Source organism: Malus domestica, chromosome 15 (assembly GCF_042453785.1).
Source record: "Malus domestica chromosome 15, GDT2T_hap1".
In the NCBI taxonomy this organism is placed as follows: domain Eukaryota; kingdom Viridiplantae; phylum Streptophyta; class Magnoliopsida; order Rosales; family Rosaceae; genus Malus; species Malus domestica.
The window spans coordinates 5914834-5934567 of NC_091675.1; the positions used below are offsets into that span (position 1 = coordinate 5914834).

At 37.4% G+C, this 19734-nt stretch overlaps 1 protein-coding gene and 1 long non-coding RNA gene across 12 annotated transcripts; both read right to left on the reverse strand.

The window, feature by feature from the left end:
• Nucleotides 1–1182: 1182 nt before the first annotated feature.
• Nucleotides 1183–18404, reverse strand: LOC103425034 (glutamate dehydrogenase 1-like). 11 transcript variants are annotated; one of them, XM_070813602.1, is made up of 13 exons: nucleotides 18193–18374; nucleotides 17814–18019; nucleotides 17584–17738; nucleotides 17136–17312; nucleotides 16892–17005; nucleotides 16719–16772; nucleotides 8626–8673; nucleotides 7482–7527; nucleotides 6017–6077; nucleotides 5440–5496; nucleotides 3181–3226; nucleotides 2185–2277; nucleotides 1183–1548 (listed from the first exon to the last, which is right to left on the reverse strand). In XM_070813602.1, the coding sequence occupies exons 4-8, from the start codon at nucleotides 17241–17243 to the stop codon at nucleotides 7519–7521; spliced, it is 333 nt and encodes a 110-aa protein (XP_070669703.1). In that variant the 5' UTR covers nucleotides 17244–17312; nucleotides 17584–17738; nucleotides 17814–18019; nucleotides 18193–18374; the 3' UTR covers nucleotides 1183–1548; nucleotides 2185–2277; nucleotides 3181–3226; nucleotides 5440–5496; nucleotides 6017–6077; nucleotides 7482–7518. The 11 variants fall into 11 exon arrangements, with proteins under 11 accessions (XP_070669703.1, XP_070669709.1, XP_070669710.1 ...); XM_070813608.1 differs by lacking the exons at nucleotides 6017–6077; nucleotides 8626–8673 and adding an exon at nucleotides 16318–16392 and having other exon boundaries at nucleotides 16552–16772; nucleotides 17136–17264; nucleotides 17584–17657; nucleotides 17814–17897; nucleotides 18193–18404; XM_070813609.1 differs by lacking the exons at nucleotides 6017–6077; nucleotides 8626–8673 and adding an exon at nucleotides 16318–16392 and having other exon boundaries at nucleotides 2185–2272; nucleotides 16552–16772; nucleotides 17136–17276; nucleotides 17814–17897; nucleotides 18193–18381.
• Nucleotides 12382–14925, reverse strand: LOC139192154 (uncharacterized). The gene is made up of 2 exons (XR_011576028.1): nucleotides 14769–14925; nucleotides 12382–14672 (listed from the first exon to the last, which is right to left on the reverse strand). It is a non-coding gene; the product is annotated as an uncharacterized lncRNA (long non-coding RNA).
• Nucleotides 18405–19734: the final 1330 nt, after the last annotated feature.

A 19734-nucleotide genomic window follows, 5' to 3' on the forward strand; every position in this document is an offset into this window, starting at 1 on the left:
AAGGAAAAATGAAAAAGGGAAAGGATCACATATTTCCAGTGATGTTTAACTACCCAAACATCCAATCAACATTGAGAATTCATTAGCTTTACACACACTACTACAAAAGGGCCTTATAGTGTCAGTAAGTGGCGTCGGTTTAATATAATATAGTGGCAGATAAGACAGTTGCGACACTAACTGAAGATGACGTAGGATTTACTGTCGCTTATAAGCGTCATAAAATGTCTACGTCGCTTTTAAACCGACGTAAACATTTAATGTCGCTTATAACTGACATATATTTTAATAATTTTAAATACTAGCGTCGCTTTAAACAAAACAGTGTCGCTTTTAAGCGACATAAAGCATTGGTGTCGCTTTTAAGCGACACAAAGTATTGTTTTTAAATATTTTAAAGTCTGCGTCGGTTCTAAATGACATAGATTTTAGTTTTTTTTAAATATCTATGTCAAAATGATAGATTTACTAACACTTAGAATTTATTTATACTTTCATTAAATATAACATAAGATTTTGTGGTATCCACTAGTGTAAATATTTTAAATTGAAGATCGAATTCATTCATTGTATTCATATAGGGTCAAGGAGTGTAGCTACTAAAAATCATCTAAATCGGATTTAAAATAACCGTTAAATCGTGATTTTTCATTTATAACCGTCGAAAAGTTTTGTCCTGTTACTTAATCTCTAAATGTTTGTTTTTTGTCATTTTTGGCGTATGCGACCTGGAAGCATATATAAACAAGTTTGATGGTTGGATCATTGAAATTAGTTTCATAGAATGTGTATCTCATCAAAACAATAGATTTACTAACACTTATAATTTATTTATACTTTCAGTAAATATAATATAAGATTTTGTGGTATCCACTAGTGTAAATATTTTAAATTAAAGATCGAATTCATTCATTGTATTCATATAGGGTCAAAGAGTGTAGCTGTAAAAAATCATCAAAATCGGAGTTAAAATCACCGTTAAATCGTGATTTTTCCTTGATAACCGTTGAAAAGTTTTGTCTCGTTGCTTGATCTCTGAATGTTTGTTTTTTGCAATTTTGGAGTATGCGATCTCGAAGCATATATAAACAAGTTTGACAGTTCGATAGTTGAAATTAGTTTCGAAGGATGCGTATCCCATCAAAACGATAGATTCACTAACACTTAGAGTTTACTAGAAAATAAGCCCGCGCTATACTGCGGGAAATCAGTGTACTAATCGTAATTGGATGAATAAGAAACATTTATCTAAATAAATTCAACATAATAATGAATGACAAAGGGATATATAAGGTGAGTAGAGAGTGTGCACCACCAATTTGTTTCGGTTTGGGCCCTTACCATAAACACGCAAACCGAACCTTGTTTTTTCTATTTTCACTGATTTCTTTGTACTGGGTCCTGGGGCAGTATCGAAACATTTCACTATCGTTCCTTCATTCTTTTCATCGTTTCGAGCCTTAATCAGTTCCCTTAAATTTTTTTACCAAATCGCCTTCTAGAATTTGTTATTCGCTTCGATCAATCTCTTTCACCATTTTATTAACCCTGAATAACAAATTAAATACAACATTAATATTTATGTATTTAGAAAGAAAAATGTGTTTAGCTTGTAGATCTTAAAATAACTGTAACTGTGTCAAAAAAATTTAAAACTCAAATATAGAAGCTGTGAGTTTTTTGGAAATAACTTAGGTTTGTTCGGAGAGCGTAGTTATTAACAGCACTTATTAATGTACTTTGGGAGGGATGAGATGGTTGACTCTTAGGAAAACCTAACGAAAACACCAACCAAGCAAAGTAACTAACGTCTGAAGAATGGTTTGGAAATTGAAAACGCAACAAAGAAAGAAAGCAATTGACAAAAAAAATATATAAAATGACTAACAACATTCGACTAAGAATTAGGAACAACTAGTTAAAGCAAAATCACAGATGACGCCAATGCACCTTTGAACAATAATAGAATGGTTGAGACCAATTTAAAACCAACAAAAACAAAGAAACCAATGAACTTGTGAAGTATCAAAAGATTACAGAGATAACCAAGAATGAGAAACAAAGCAGGTAGCAAACGAATGACATAAGCTGATAAAACCAAACAATCGACTTAAACATGATAAATTTGCATTAACTCAAACGGAAAGCACAGGGAAACAATGTATATTAGTTTAGGTGACATACCAAATCCTTGATTCAAATGCAATAGATGCGGATTCCTAGATAAAGGCAGCAAGAAGAGCAGATCACAACATTGCAATAAGACCTTGATCTAAACTACAACAAATCAGTGAGACTGAGAGTTAGAATTCGATGCGCAAACAAATGGATACAGGAATAGTAACACAATTTGCGACAGTGCAATGGACTCTAACTGGGACAGTTCAATGGACTTAATGTACGACAAATTTATATTTAACGAAAGAAAAGCTGCTAACAACGGGAATGCATCTTCTGTCACCATATTAATTTAAAGGCCTAAAGTAAGGATGAGGTATCGCAGGCGGTTCTTAATTAGTACAGGGGTTAGAGTGTGAGAACGTTGGTTTTAGAAGGAATAGGCTAAATAGAGTAAATAATGGTTTACTGTGGAGTACGTTTAGTGAAAATCAATGAGATTGTTCATTTTTGGAAGAGGATGGTTTTGAGTTAGAATAGAACATTTGGACTGCATTTAACAACCAGCATTTATGGTTCTATGAAAATAAGTATAAACTAAGTTGGAATGACAACAGCAGACAGCAAAAAAAAAATTGAAGGAATGCAGAACTAAGGATTGTCAAATGGTTCAACATTTAACAACCACCATTCATGGTTCTATAAAAATGGGTATATACTAAGTTGGAATCACTACAGCAAATAGCAAAAGAAAAACAGAGAATGCAGCATTTTCTCATATTTTCGAATCAATTATAAACCCTGAAATCGTTACGCCTAGACCTTTTATTCACACCTCAGTCGTTGTTGTATCCCTACATCTATGAATCCAATTTCATTCAAGAAACAATGCAGATGAGAAAATCGAAAAAGAAGTATGTCCCCATGATTAGTTTTCTCGTCTATTCTTCACAAACTAATCACATATCTAAAATCTAAGTACAAAAGCTTTGCAAAGGTAATAAAAAATGGTGTATAACTAATTAGGCTTTGAACATATAATCAGTGTGCAGAATTGTATACCTAAAGAAGGCAATGAAGCGTATTGTTCCTCCCAGAATCAGGGTTCCTGAAATTTCCAAAGAATGTAAATCCGTTAGGAAATCCGAGAAATTGGAGGACCAAATCTCATTAAATTTGAGTTAAATGAGTTAACGTACACGAATTAAATGAGAAAGTAAACAGATTTCAAATCTATGAAATGTAATGGTTGAAATCCAACCAAACCTAATCCTTCAACCTATTTTCTCGGATACCCCATACTAAAGAGAATGCATGTAAAGTTTAGTTTATAAAATTGCATGCTGTTTTCTCTCTTTGTACCGTTTAACAATTCACCAGTAAGATCATGTAAAAAATACTTATATTAGGAAATCTAATGGCGAACAATGTGAAACTGAAGATGGTTACATCCTTGGTCTTCCCAAATTTTCCTTAGAACTATAATGTTGTTTCAAGTTTTAAAAATTGATCACTGCAAGCAACAGAGCAGATAGTATTAAGATCGAAAATGCATTCCGGAAACTGTAAAAGTAAAAAAAACTGTGATGGTGGAACGGATTAAATTTGCAAAAGTGCAACAAACAAAGGGTAAATCTCATAAGGGTTTAACTGACAACCAGTCATTTATACTTGATAATGTTCTGAATTATCAGCCAGATAAAGCTGTTAAAATGTGTTTTGGAATCAGTCGTCTGACAGCATGTTTATCCACGCTGTTGGGATCAAAATCTTGGATGTCGGGGTCAAAATTTTGTGTCCGCCTAAGGATATTTGAGGCTAAAAACTTAACTCTACTCAGTTTAGCTTCTAAGTTATTTTATTTTTCAGTCTTCAGATTTCAACTAAATATTTAACATTCCATAGTGTAGCTTCAACTTAAACTTTACCGCGAGAGCCTGTATACTGGATTTACTTCTTTAGCCCTTTGTATGCAATTTAAATTACATGACTCAAAATACAACCCAAATAGAACACAAATGGCCCATAGAAAAAAATGCGAAATATTTACCAATCACTATTCACAGTTTCTTCTGTCACACTTTAGTTCAATCATACGTACCAGACCCCACCAAACCACATGCTAATTAAACTAATTAACAAAGTAAAACCATCTTTAGTCTTTAATATCCAAAGCCCGAAAAATGTTGCCCTCCCTTTGCAAACCAAATACAAAGAGAATATAACACATTTTCTATCAAAATATTATACAAACATGTACTGACTAAACCAAATTTCGAGAGGATTTAGCCGACGCTAGCCAAATGAATACACTTAGAACCATAATGTTGTTTGAATTTTAAAAAAGGAAAACTAATGAAAAGTCCAAAAAAACTTCTCTTTTAATGAAAAGTCATTTTTAAAGGTATAGTGAATTGTGTCAGCTAAAGGTAAAAAAAGTGGTTTTTCGTTCAAAATGAATAGTACCGGGAGTGTTTTGTTAAAACTCCCGTTTTAAAAAATGTTAACTGATTGAAAAACCACACCATTTAAAGAACCAGTGGAGATCAGAATAAGTATGAAATACTACAGAGGTAAATGAACAGCCATTAATATAATTTTTTTTTTCTCGGCATGGCAACAACAATCATAAAAAGAAAAGGAGAAATTCTATGGGATAAATTTAAAGTCTATTTGAAATATTCAATATATATTTGTTTGTCAAACTCTGATAAAACTTCACACTCATGCTTTCCAAAAAGAAAAGAAAACGAAAAACTTAAATCATTGACAATTGCAAGCAATATAGCAGCTATTATTAAGATCCAAAACTAATTGTGGAAAGTATGGGGACCAAACACTATTAGAAGTTGGAAAGATATGCCGATGCAGCAGTTTGAGAACACAGTTTGGGAAACTTTGGGTAGGAAATATGCTCGCAAGGAAAACCGACAATGGGAGTATGACTCTCAAAGATGGTTTATGTTTAATTTACTAAATTACCATAATCGTTGTTGGTTCGTTTTCACTGATGGTCTACTTTGAATTCAAGTTTTTGTAAAGAAAATTGGTCTTTTAACATGCTCTTTTCTAAATTTTAAAAAGGATCGTAATTTTGTAAATAAATTCAATTCCCAAATTGAAATTGCAAAGAAAGTAAATCCGTTAGATGCTCATGTCTTTCTTGGTACAGATACTCATATTGTGCTTAATTAGCATCACACATCATGATATTAAAGTTCTAATCATGTTAGACCTATGCCATGTAGCATATGCATTCAACTCAATACCCTAACATTACAGCCAAAATTAATTGATATTATCAAGAAGTTGAGACTTTACCAAAGCAGCAAAGTAGCAGTTGCAAAATTTAGTCAAAAGCTTTCACTTTGTTTTGATCTGCAAAATACCAAAAAGACATTTACGATCGAGGAAAGAAAACACATTTGATTAAAGAATGCACTTCAGCCATTATCAAATTGTCAACCAAGCGAAATGTATAAAACTACACACATTTACACAGCCAAACTCTATACTTCTTATCAGCGAAAAAAAAACAACAATTTACCTAACAATTAACATAAAATTACATACTCAAATTGATTCGACAGTTTTTATAAATTCAAAAAATGAACAGACGTTTTTTCGAATATCTAACTCATTGTGTCATCTGAATTCACTTGTATACATAAGCTACTAACGCAATCACTCTGCTACCACATGTGGTAAGCTATGAATAGTAGATCAAAGCGATTTTCTATCAAACAACTAAAGACCTAAATTATAACGGCTATAGGGTAACCGGCACTTAAAAGAATAAACCATGCCAAAAACACGGTATAAATGAACTAAATTACGAACTCGACAAATAAAAAGCATAAACGTTAAACAATTTAAAAGAAAAGAAAACAGCCCTTACTTCGGCTCTTGTTTCCTTCCCCTTTTCTTTTCCCAGATACTTCCTAGTGGGAAATATAAACCTTTAATTACGTGAAATGTCAGCCAAAAAATTGACAGGATTAGAGCAAAATAAAGTAACTAAAAGGTCTAACTTATGTGGTTGAGCACTATGGGTTAATAAATACCCATCTAACCACAAACCATTTTCCCCCATCCAAATTTTAATGTTAACCAAGAGATATAAGACAAAATCGCAATAGAGAAAATAGGTGAATTAGATCATCAAACGCTGTATCAATAACTGAGATTGAATAGAATGGAGTGTCATTGTTGTGCTCAACTTGGACACCAGTATATACATGCTTTGACAGTTGGTACGTACATATTTCCAAAGATATAAGCAAGTTTATTGGAATACACATACACATACGCATATGCATACACACATACGTATACATATACATATACATACATATGTGTGTATATATATATATATATATATATATATATACACGGTGGTTACTAAATAAGAAAACAATTCCATCGGTTTCAGATCTTATATGTATATATAAGCATTCATTAAACTTCAGACATATGCAGAAGTTTTGATAATGTTAAACCAATGAGACCTTAAATAGATATTCCATAGATTGAACAATTACCATATATGCTTACAACATTAATGTCCATAAGCCAAATTATTCATATGTGAACATTTTTTTTTTTTTTTTTGAAAAGAATTCATATGTGAACATAGGCATCTGTAAAGTTTGAAAAACATTGGCTTGTTCATGACTTACAATCAAATACTACACGAAAGTAATAAGAAATGTAAATCTACACTAACAACATGCCTGAGTCCTCTTCTACACGAACCTCAATTAAATGACAGAAGTAATATTTAGCAAATAGTAATTGTACAGCTTTAGTCTTATGACAATGCAATCATGATGATCTCTAATTGAAGGTCTAATAGCCATGCATCTTTGCAAATATACAATTATAAACCATCAGAAAAGAACATGAAAGGTTGTTCAAACTTGAAACAGCAAAAAAAAATCAAGGAATGCAGAACTAAGGATTGTCAAATGGCTCAACATTTAACAACCACCATTCATGGTTCTCTAAAAATGGGTATATACTAAGTTGGAATCACTACAGCAAACAGCAAAAAAGAACAGAGAATGCAGCATTTTCTCGCATTTTCGAATCAATTCTAAACCTTGAAATCGTTACGCCTAGACCTTTTATTCACACCTCAGTCGTTGCTGTATCCCTACATCCATGAATCCAATTTCATTCAAGAAACCATGCAGCGGAGAAAATCGAAAAAGAAGTATGTCCCCATGATTAGTTTTCTCGTTTATTCTTCACAAACTAATCACATATTTAAATCTAAGTACAAAAGCTTTACAAAAGTAATAAAAAATTGGTGTACAATTAATTAGGCTTTGAACATGTAATCAGTGTGCAAAATTGTATACCTAAAGATGGCAATGAAGCGTATTCTTCCTCCCATAATCAGGGTTCCTGAAATTTCCAAAGAAAGTAAATCCGTTAGGAAATCAGACAAATTGGAGGACCAAATCTCATTAAATTTGAGTTAATGAGCTAACGTACACCAATTAATGAGATAGTAAACAAATTTCAAATGTATGAAATGTAATGGTTGAAACAGAGCCACAGTGAAAAAGGGAACAGCCAAAATTGTTTAACCATCTTTCTAATAAAACAAACTCCAATTGTTTAACCATCTTCAATGAAAGGCCAACTTTAATTTTTCATTCCCCCAATTAAACCGCTATACTCACAGAACCTGGGTTTTAAACCAACCTAAGCACATATTGAAACCATTATGCAAAAACAGCAAGCAATGCAAACCATTAAGCGTATATGCAATACCTACTTGCACATTATTATGAATGTCCATTGCGTGGTTTAGTTCAAATCCTCTAGCCTCATGCACAACCCATAAGAGGCATTCGGAAACCAAACCCCCCCCCCCTTTTGAAATTTAGCTCACTAACCCAATTGAATCAAAACAAATTCAATCAGGAAACAGAAAGTTAAGAACAACCTTAACTCACTAACCCATTGAATCAAAACAAATTAAGTTAGAGAAAAACTACAGTCCAAAATCATATATATACATATATATATATATATATATATATTATCTAAATGTAAACCACTACTTAGCTAATTAACTGAGTATACCAAAGAATCAAATTAAACACAAATTCTTAAAGTTTGGCATCCCAATAACCAAATAAGGAAAAACAACAATGTGTGTACTGTGTGTGTGAGTGCTTGTGCTGCATAAGTGTGTGAGTGTATATTGTATTGCTAAGGAAAAACAAAAAAATCTTCCAAGTGATAAAAAAAGGCATAAGCGTGTGAGTATATATTGTATGTGTTGTGTGTGTATAAGTACATGATAGTGTTTGTGTGACATTGCATGTGCATGTACTGTGAATGCATATAAAATGTGTGTGTACTCTATGTGGATAAGTGTGTGATGTGTGTGTGTGTGTGTGTGTATTGTATGCGTATGCAATCTATGTGTGCATATAACAAAAGGTAAGTGTATTCAGTGTGTATAAAAAGTTACAGTAGGGCTGCATATACCAAAATCCAAACATCATCCTTTCTCTTTCTCTCTCTCAAACAGTTCCACTCAGTTTCCAACTCACTGAAATGCAAAGGAAAACTGAATCTACATGCAGTAGCTAAAGGTTCATTCATATTCATTTTTTACACCTTTGTTGATGCACAAAACCGAAGGTCTTGGAACAACGTAAATCCGACCGTGAATCTGCAAGTAATGTAAATGACACAAGATGTATCGTGGTTCACCCCAAGGTTTAGGCTACGTTCACACTAATTGTATTGTATTTATCTGAGAAGTGAGGGAGAAAATGTGAGAGCTTTGCTCTAGATAGGAGAGGCTTCGGGTTTGTGAGGGTGAGGAGGCCCTTTTATAGAATAAGGGCTCCTCCTCTAATTACATATTTTCCCCTTCCTTAATTACATAATTACATTTAAGTCCCCCGAGTATTTATACAAGGTCTAAATACGAGACCCTAAACATGGTATAAACAGTAGTCCGCCAAGTCTTCAGTCAAGAGAGTCTGTTGGCTAGAGACTTGAAATTCAGTCCATGTGTGGGCCGAAGTAACTAGATGCTGTCTTGAACCGATGTTCGATATAAGTCAGTGCTCAATCTGAAATGACGCTCAACTAGAAGTAGCACACGCTGCGAGGCTGCTTGGCTCGTGGCTTATGTTGCCTTGGTTGACTCGGCTTGTGGCGTTTGAAGGTAAGGGAGTCCTTTTTATAGAATAAGGACTCGCTCCTCAATACATGAATGATGGGTTAGAGTTGATGCTCTCTAATGATGGTGAGGGAGTCCCTTTTATAGAATAAGGGCTCGTTCCTCAATACATAAATGATGGGCTAGAGTTCATGTTCGCGGCGAGGCGGTTGCTCAGTAGGCGACGATGCTCTCTAATGATGGTGAGGGAGTCCCTTTTATAGAATAAAGGCTCGCTCCTCAATACATAAGTAATGGGCCAAGTCCTCCAAGTATTTTTCATGAGGCCCAGTTGAGGCCCAATAAATGGTACATAATGTAGTCCCCCAAGTCTTCGGTCAATAGAGTTTGTTGGCTGGAGACTTCAAATTGAATCCATGTATGGGCCGAAGTGGTGGTTGTTCGGAGGTGGTATTTGTATACCCTGCACTGAAACTTTGTAGGTGAAGCTTTGCAAGTGAAGCTTTAAAGCTAGGGCTCTGTAAATGATGTTTTTGAAGCTAGAGCTCTATAAATGAAGCTTTTGAAGCTGATTGACATGAATGATGCTCATGAATGTTTATGTTGATTGACATGAGTGATGCTCATGGATGTTGTCATGAGTGATGCTCATGAATGTTAACATGAGTGATGCTCATGAATGTTTATGTTGATTGACATGAGTGATGCTCATGGATGTTGTCATGAGTGATGCTCATGAATGTTAACATGAGTGATGCTCATGAATGTTGACATGAATGATGGTCATGAATGTTTATGTATGATTGTCATGAGTGATGCTCATGAATGTTTATGTATGAATGACATGAGTAATGCTCATGTATAATTTGGAGTATTGGGCGTACTTCTGATCACCTGGTTGGTGGCATAAAGGAGAGTACGAGTTGTACATTTCGTCACCTGGTTGGTGGTATGAATGGCTAGTTGCCAAATGATATTAGAGTACGGGCTGTACATTTCATCACCTGGTTGGTGGTAAAAGCGGCAGGTTGCCGAATAATTTTGAAGTACTGAGCGTACTTTTGATCACCTGATTGGTGGTAATAGCGGCGGGTTGCCGAATAATTGTGGAGTACTGGGCGTACTTTTGATCACCTGGTTGGTGCTATTTCGGGCTTATGGGCCTTCGCCCTCTACAACATGCCAGCCCATTTGTTTTGGGCTTTGCTGTTTTTTTTTTTTTTTTTAGTTACCCTCTGATGGGGTTTATACATATTACCCTCTGATGGGGTTTATACAGATGTCTCCGAAAGATAATAAAAATAAATTACATCATTCTGGTGGGGTGTTTATTCCTTGCTTTTGCTTTTCTCTTTTCCACCGCACCTTTCTTTTGCTTTTTGTGTTTTCTCTGAAATGACAGCTGCTTTGGATAGCCTTTCCGACATCACCCATTTGCTTTTCTCTGGCTTTCAAAAAATAGGAACATGCATCATTTAGTGGTGGACAAAAGCAAAAATATAATCATTTCCTTTCTCTTTTAGCTTTTGCTTTTGTTTCTGTTTCTCACTTTTCTCTTTTCTTTTTTATTTTCTCGATCTGCTCCTTGAGAGAAAACTGAAGGCCAAAAACCAACTGATCCTTTTCCGATTCCAATGCGGCGACCTCATCGTCCTCTTCATCTAGATCAACCTCATCACTATGACCATCGTCACCTTTGGGTAGCAGCTGGCTCGGTTTTTCAACACTTGCAGCCATGTTTTTCTTGTCACTATTAACGAGCTCCTCTTCTGCCATTTAAGAATTAAAGAGGAGGAAAGTGACGAGGAGGTAGACCCACAGCAGATTATCCCTCCTGACCCAATGAGGACAGCAGCGACGAAATCGATAAGGACCAAGACATTTACCCGGCTCGACGGTGCGTAGAGAACAGGGGAGGTGGAGGAGCTCAAAACAGAGCTCTTGTTATGGCGGAACTGTTTGGCCTCCGAGACCAACCGCTTCACGAAAGCCCATGGAAGCTGAAAATGACCGCGTTTTGCAAAAACCCAGAAAGCAAAAACTGGAAATGCAGATTGGGCTGAAGAAGACGATTACCCGGCTGAAAAATGAGGACCAAGACATCAATGAGGACAGCAGCGATGAAATCGATGAGGATGACGACGATTACTCCTCCCTCCCTCTCCTGACTTGCACCCACCCTTCCTTCACCAGGTTCGAGTATTGTGATGAAGGCGAGTCTGAACGCCTCCTCTAGAAACCGCCCATCAATGACCCCGTAATTACCAAAACTGCCACTCCTTCCTCCGATTACGGGATCCTTCCTTGTGGAAATGAAGTGCGAAAGGTTCCTGCCAAGGGTTTCTAGTGATGATGGAGCTCAAGAGTTAGAGGTATGGGTTATTAGAGAGAGAAAGTAAGAGGAAGGGACGAGAGAAAGTAAGTGGGGGTTTTCTAGAAAAGCCCAAGAATGGAGGTTCTGGGTTTCTGCAAATTCACGGTGGAGGTGAAAAAAATGAAAGAGAACCGACATAGCTTTTCGTGTCAATTCCCACACGGCACCAAATGTTGATACACAAAACCGGAGGTCTTGGAACAACGTAAATCCGACTGTGAATCTGCAAGTAATGTAAATGACACAAGATGTATCGTGGTTCACCCCAAGGTTTGGGCTACGTCCACACTGATTGTATTGTATTTCTCTGAGAAGTGAGGGAGAGAGTGAAAGCTTTGCTCTAGATAGGAGAGGTTTCGGGTGTGTGAGGGTAAGGAGGCCCTTTTATAGAATAAGGGCTCATTCTCTAATTACATATTTGCCCCTTCCTTTATTACATAATTACATTTAAGTCCCCTGAGTATTTATACGAAGTCTAAATACGAGACCCTAAATATGGTATAAACAGTGACTCCTACCATATGCTACTGCACCTTGATACTCGGAAGTCTCACGACCACTCAGTGACTTGGATTTTTCAAGTCTCCAAACGAGAAGTTTTCCTCACTCGGGAAATTAAGGGAGCACTACCTCAACCTACATGCTTCACTCACAAAGCTTCAACATACAAGTTTCAACAAAAGGAAAAATTTAAAGAACTTAGTGAAGAAGGTCTTGATGTATTTAACACAATACGTTGAAATGAAGCAAAGTTTGTTTATTGATATCTCCGATAAGTTACAAATATGTACATATACATGAATCAAAATAAACAAACAAGAGGGAGCCTTCACAAAGGTTGCTCAGAAGAAGTCTCAGCAGTCAGCAGAGCCCCAGAAAGAGGAGGCACCAAAGGGTGATTATTCGGAGCCTCAATACTAGGCTGAACCCCGGAAGGAGGAGGCACCGAAGGTTAATCATTTGGAGCTTCATTACGCGGTACAACCCCAGAAGACAAAGGCAATAAATGTCTTTGGAACAAACCCACAAACCTCTGATGAACAAGTAAAATCTGACCATCAAATTCCTGCAGCTGGTCGAGCTTCCTCTTCATGTTTGTAGCATAATCATGTGTGAGCTTGTGCAACTGTTTATTCTCATGCTTGAGCCCTCTGATCTCCTGTTCGAGACTTATCACTTCAGCCGCCAATAATTCAACTTGGCGGGTTCGAGCAAATAGACGTTGGGCCATATTAGACACAGAAATTGCACACTAAACACTGAGAGCCAGATAATCCTTAACAGCCAACTCATCAGATCGTTTGGAAAGAAGTCTGTTATCTTTGGGAGTGAGAAGGTTCCTGGCCACCACCGCAGCAGTCATATCATTCTTCATCATAGAGTCCTCAACGGTAAGAGGACCAGTAGGGGAAGAAGGATAGACGCCATATGTTGCCTTGAGAAAGCATGGTTGCCTCTTCACCAAAGTTCAAGTCAAAACGACGGTCGGATGGGCCAGACATTCTCAGAAATGATGAATAAGAAATGAGGTGCAATAAATCTCTGAAGTAAGGGGAAAATTCATACAAGTAATAACTCTTTGAATGTACTTCTTGCACACAATTGGTGCCCTTATAAAAGAAAGGGCAACATGGCCGTTGGTTCAAAAATCGAAGAGGCACCACTCTTCCGATTTCGAAGAGGCACCACTCTTCGGATTTCGAAGAGGCACCACTTTCCATACTCAACATCAGCTCTTCGGGTACCACAGATAACTTTGCCAAATATTTCTGACAAAGTTTAGACACATAAATTTTGAAGGTCCAGCTACCCTACTATTACCCACAAGGGTAAAGGAATAGCACCACTGCTTGATAATTAGAAAATCCCAATGTGTGTCAACCTCCATGCTCCGTGGCAAGGCAGATTAGCAAAAATGCCCAACCTTTACTCACATTGGAGAAAACACTCCCAACAAGATTGCTTGCTCAAAAATCGAAGAGGAACCACTCTCTGAATCTCGAGAGCCAGACTCCCAACAGGATTACTTTCTCAAAAATCGAAGAGACACTGCTCTCCGAATCTCAAGAGTCAGACTCCCAGCAGGATTGCTTTCTCAAAAATCGAAGAGGCACCTTTCTCTGAATCTCGAGAGCCAGATCCCCGACAAGATTGCTTGTTCGAAAACTGAAGAGGTACCGCTCTCCGAACTTCGAGAGCCAGATTTCCTTGGATAAAGCTTGTCTGCAATCTTCACACACAACATCAGCTTTCCAGATACCACAAACCACTTTTTCAAAGCGCTCTGACAAAGTTAAAAAATGGGAAGCTTGCAGCTCCCACTACATTACTATGACCAAGAAGAGTAAATGAATAACATTATTACTTGCTAAAAAATCGAAGAGGCACCGCCCTCCGAATCTCCAGAGCCAGACTCCCAACAGGATTACTTTCTCAAAAATTGAAGAGGCACCGCTCTCCGAATCTCAAGAGCCAGACTCCCAACATGATTGCTTTCTCAAAAATCTAAGAGGCATCGTTCTCCGAATCTCGAGAGCCAGATCCCCGACAGGATTGCTTGTTCGAAGACCGAAGAGGCATCGCTCTCCGAACTTCGAAAGCCAAATTTCCTTGGATAAAACTTGTTTGCAATCTTCATACGTAACATCAGCTTTCCAGATACCACATACCACTTTTTCAAAGTGCTCTAACAAAGTTAAAACACGTGAAGCTTGCAGCTCCCACTACATTGCTACGACCAAGAAGGGTAAAGGAATAGCATTACTACTTGTTGTTAGGGAGACTCCTATATATGTCGACCTTCATCCTCAACGGACAGGCAGACCTGCAAAAATGCTCAACCCTTCCTCATATCTAAAATGGCACTCCCAACGAAGCCTCTCAAAATACTCAGCTTTCTTCCCCCCCTAATAATACCTATGCAAACCAGCCACACCAGAGCAAGAGTATCTCATATCATCAGGGTCAAAAGCAAGAGTATCCCATATCATGCTTTTTCCCTGTCTTTTCCTTTGGCATTGTTCTTACCTGCAAGACAATGAGAAAGAGAGTCATCAGTCAGCACTTGGAATCAAACTTTCAGTCATGAATTGACTGCATGTAACCCATTGCCTGATTACTTACCTGGCATTGCTCTCGAGTACTCATTTTCAACATCTTATGCTTCCAGGAAAGATACCACATCTGCCTGAGGAACAGATAGGGCAAGTGAGAAGGATACAAGGAAGCATGTGGAGACAAGCGTAACAGAACACGTGCCGATTCATCTATTACTTCATCAACAGCAAAAGTATCACATATCATCAAGGTCGAACGCACTCTTGATTTGATGAACTTGTTTTGACCCTCAAATTCTTGAGTCGACCTTATACTTTGGAGGATACCAGAAAACCCTCCAGCACAGTTCAAGAATAAGCATGTGGAAAGTTACTTCTTCAAAAGCAAAAGTATCTCATATCATCTCTTCTCCATTTGCTTCTCCTTATCTTTGTTGCTGTTTACGACACAATGAGAAGAAGAACAATCAACCGGAAGCCGAAGTCGAACCTCCAATCCAGGTGGCTTGCTTGGAAGTCTGATTGTTTACCTTATATGTTACCTCTTTCGGCAAATCTCTTAGCTCGGCGACTTAGGGGACTCCTATTATAGGGTTTTGTATCGCACTTGACCAAGCCCGAAACTACAAGTAAGCTTCAAGTGAAATTGATACATTACCTTGTGCATCTTCATCGGTTAAAGATACCACCCCTGGATAGAGGAAAAGTACTTCTAGAGAAGATGCCACATCTACGTATAAGACAGATAAGGCAAGTGAAAATGATACCACATTTCAGTACTTAGAAGTTTCGTGATTACTCAATGGCTTGGATCTTGCAAGTCCCCAACCGAGGAGCTTCCCTCACTCGGGAACTTAGGGGAGCACTGTTTGTACCATACTTGACCAATCCCGAAACTACTGAGCACCGGTCAACGTTATACTGTCAAGGACCCAGAAGAGTTTCCCTCCAACCAGGAGGCCAATCACAGCGTGACACGTGTCGACATCAGAAGTCAATCATAGTGTGACACGTGTCAACGTCAGAAGCCAATCACAACACGACACGTGTCAATGTCAGAATGAAACTAGAAACTCTCTTCTATAAATAGAGATCATTCTCTCACAATATTTCCTAATGTCATTTGTACTAAATCATTCACTAGTACTCACTAAAGGAGAGCTTGAACCTATGTACTTGTGTAAACCCTTCACAATTAATGAGAACTCCTATACTCCGTGGACGTAGCCAATCTGGATAAACCATGTACATCTTGTGTTTGCTTCCCTGTCCCTATCCATTTACATATTTATCCACACTAGTGACCGAAGCAATCTAGCGAAGATCACAAAAAAAGGTTGTACCAAGTGCACAAGTCTCCCGCTTTACGCAGGGTCTGGGAGAGGTGAATGTCGGCTAGCCTTACCCCCATTTTATGGAGAGGCTGCTCCCAAGTCTCGAACCCGAGACCACAAACTTAACATTTTCTGTTGTACCAAAGTCCTCACTGATTTTGTGCATCAACAACCTTAATTCACACAACCTGAGTTTCAAACCAACCTAAGCACATATTCAAACCATTATGCAACAACAGCAACCAATGCAAACCATTAAGCACATTTCCATGATTTACTTACAATAGGTTTTCCAGTCACTAGTGCAGGTGAGTAGCCATGAAACTTTGAGTATTTGTCTAGTATCCATGCCATGGTCTGTTTAAACATAAAAAAAAACCGAAAAGATCGAGAAGAGAAAACTATTAAAATACAGTTCAAAGTTTTTCGGACATTCAAGCTGATCTACTTGATAACCAAATTCTGTTGTAATCAAATCTCTTGAACAAAATTAATGGAAAATGTGGCGTGCTCAACCTGTGGACCATCCCCATATCTGGTGCTGGAACATCGGTGTGGATTCCGATAAGATCGTGCATCTTTTGTGTGAAAACTCTGGTGAGTTGCTCTAGTTTGGAAAGACTCAACTCCCCTGGATTACATCATATACCCCATTTGGCACCCCCGTATGGGATGTTGGCTACCGCCGTCTTCCATGTCATCAGCTGCGCCAAAGCATTCACCACATCTGGATCAACCTACATTTTCCATAAAAGGATCGATAACAATTAAAGACAATTTCACGGCAGCGAGTCTTGATATATGACAACCATTCACATTTGTCGTAGAAGTGGAACTTAACAAAGTATGCATATACCCCTGGGTGATATCTGATTCCTCCCTTCATGGGGCCTCTAGCATTGTCATGTTGAACCCTGAAGCCAACAAATGAAGCCAAACTGCCATCGTCTTTTGGCATAGTACAATCAACCTGCACCAAAGTATATAGTTCAAAAGCAAAGAAAGGAGAAAACTCAATAACCACATTAGTTTTAGGGTCTGAAATCTACCTATAATTAAGAGTAAGGGATATACAAAAGGGAGATTATATGCAAAATTACCTTGATTTCCCTAAATGGTATAAGTAAACTTTTCTCAAGCTTGAAGTCCAATCCCAAAAGCTGAGCAGCAAACTTAAAGTTTCTGTTCGTTGCCACTAATGCATTCATCTTTGCTCCTTCTTCAAGTGCCTGCCTCAAAAGCTAAAACCAGCTACTTATCACCTCCAATATCGGATTCTGCAAAAGAACAAACCACATGCATAAGGATTTATACAGTTCTTTGCTTTACCTAAGGTTACTGGACCAGAAATAAAAAACGAAATCACAGTGCTTTACTTTGTAAGGTTTGATTTGTAGAGGACTGGAGGCTAGAGCTGGGTTTGGTTTTGGCTTGAGGCAGTGGGAGAGGAGTCGAAGGGGCAATAATTTGAAATTACAGTTCTAGAAATCAAAATATATTACGGAAAAATACAAATAATTTGTGAAGCAGAGCAGAAGTGGGATTTACCTCGATGCTATGTAGAGGGTTTGGAAGATGTCTTCCTTGTAGTGGTCCGTGCGACCAATTTGATAAAAAGTACTCTGAATCTCGTCAAACCCAGACAAACTTATATCAAACGTGTGCAGCAAAACGAGAGTAGTTTGAATTGATAAAAGATCTGTCTGTGTGAAAAAAATGAAATAACACATGAGAAGCATTAGCTTGAAAACGGAAAAAAGGGACATATATGTATATACCTGTTCCTCAACTTCATCTGATGGGCAAAGCTCATCAGGCAAACCTTCTAAGCCTGACTGAGTCTTTCATGAACCGCATGAAATCTAACCATGATTGCCTCGCTTTCATGAAGCGCATCAACAAATAAATTAATAATTCACGGTTCCGAATTTGAACATCTATTAATTTTCAAAGGGAAAAAGCCTAACCAGATCAATTTTGCTCCCTGGACAAAACACCCACAACCCACGTTTAAAAGGATAAAAAACCCTCCACAAATCAGATACCAGAAATAAGATTTCTTAAAATACGAAAAAATTTGGGATCGAAACACAACAATATCGAAGAAAAATAGTGAGAATAAGACACGAATCAGAGAAAGAAGTGAGATTTAATTACCTCTTGAAGGCTAGAGAATTTGGGTGCAGGATAAGGGGGCGAGAAGATCGTGAAGCAAAGATCGAAAAGATGAGGAAGCAGGGATCGAAGGGATCACGAAGCAGAGATGGAAGAGATCGATGTGGACTGTAGGACGCATGATCGAAGTCGCCAACCCGTTGCAGAGCAGCTGAGAATGTTAGCTTGTTTGGTATTGGATTTGAGTTCAAAGTTTTTAACTTAAAAACAATTTTTAAGTTTTAAGGTAAAAATACATGTTTGGTAGGCCCATTTTGCAAAACTGGACTTAAAAATTTTTAAAAACAGTTCATTATAATTTCAAAACAACAAAAGTTAGGTTTTAGTGTTTTTTTTTTCACGAGTTCAGTTCCTGTACCGCGATGGAGGTCTAAGCTGTGCTGCGCAGACCATGATCTAGCGTTGCGCCTCACCAACAACGAACTACCAAATATAAAGACGAATAGGTAATCCCTTTTTTTGAGTTTCTGGGTCTTTGAGACTGCAATTCCTCAATCCAATTCGAAGAGACCCATTTCACCTTGCATATTTGTGACTCGATTTCGGATTTAATTTTCTGTAACTCTCTCTCTCTTGTTTTCTGTATTATCTGTTTGTGTTGAATTGCATGAATGTTTGATTGTTTGTATAATTGGTCAATTTTGTGTTTTTATTGGTGGTTTTGGAGGTCTGTTGCAGCTGGGTTTATTGGGTTTCTTTAGAATTAGGCAACTATTGGGAAAATTGAGGGAAAATGTTGCAAAATTTCTTTAGAATTAGCCACCTTCGGTTCGAGGTATGGAAATCTCGAACTTGGAATCTACTTGGAGTGATGGGTTTATCTGGAATTTACTTGGAGGCCCTGCAATTTTTTTTTTCTCTTTCAATTTTGTTAAAAAAACGTATTGATATGATTTTTCTTGGTTTTCTGGATAATCCCATATCGAGAATTGTTCTTCATGAACCAAATATAATCCAGCCATATAAGCTAACTCCACTATTTTCCATTCACTGAAGGGAAATGTTGTCTTGTGTGTCACGTGAATTTCTCCTAATCCGGTCAGCATTTCCCTTGCATTCTCAAAGAATCCCCTGACCAAATGCTAATGAAACTTGAAAAATGCATGAATTTAGTCTAGAATTTGAGTCATAGGTTTACATTGTTGTGCTAGTGTTCTGCTTGCTATCGAAATTGAGTCATTCCAGTAGCTTTTCCACTGGTTTGTTTTGGGTGTTTCTTCCTTTTTTAAATTTTTTTGGGTGGTTGAAAACATAAGATCAACCATAGTACTGTTAATATTCATTAAGATATTAACAGCTTGCTGATTGAAGCACCAAACTGCAGGTTTGTACTTTGAAACCCAAATTCAGAACTGTCATAATTTTGTTTTCTTTTCTTTACCATTCTCTTGGATATCTGAATGAGTGGCCATGAGTTTTGGTTGTATTGACCAAAAAGTTTTTCAAAACTTTCCTCGTGCATTTATGTTCTGTGATCCAACCTTAGCGTCTTCTCTAATTTGGGGGTTCATTACCAATTCAAAT

What these genes read in the sequence shown, in the direction of transcription:
- LOC103425034 (XM_070813602.1), bottom strand. Translation starts at nt 17,243, where the DNA reads ATGAATGCATTAGTGGCAACGAACAGAAACTTTAAGTTTGCTGCTCAG. An exon ending in GAATCAGATATCACCCAGGG is followed by an intron (nt 16,773 to 16,891) that starts GTATATGCATAC and finishes TGGAAAATGTAG; the next exon opens with GTTGATCCAGATGTGGTGAA. An exon ending in TGATGACATGGAAGACGGCG is followed by an intron (nt 8,674 to 16,718) that starts GTAGCCAACATC and finishes TTGGAAACTGAG; the next exon opens with TGGAACTGTTTGAGAGAGAG.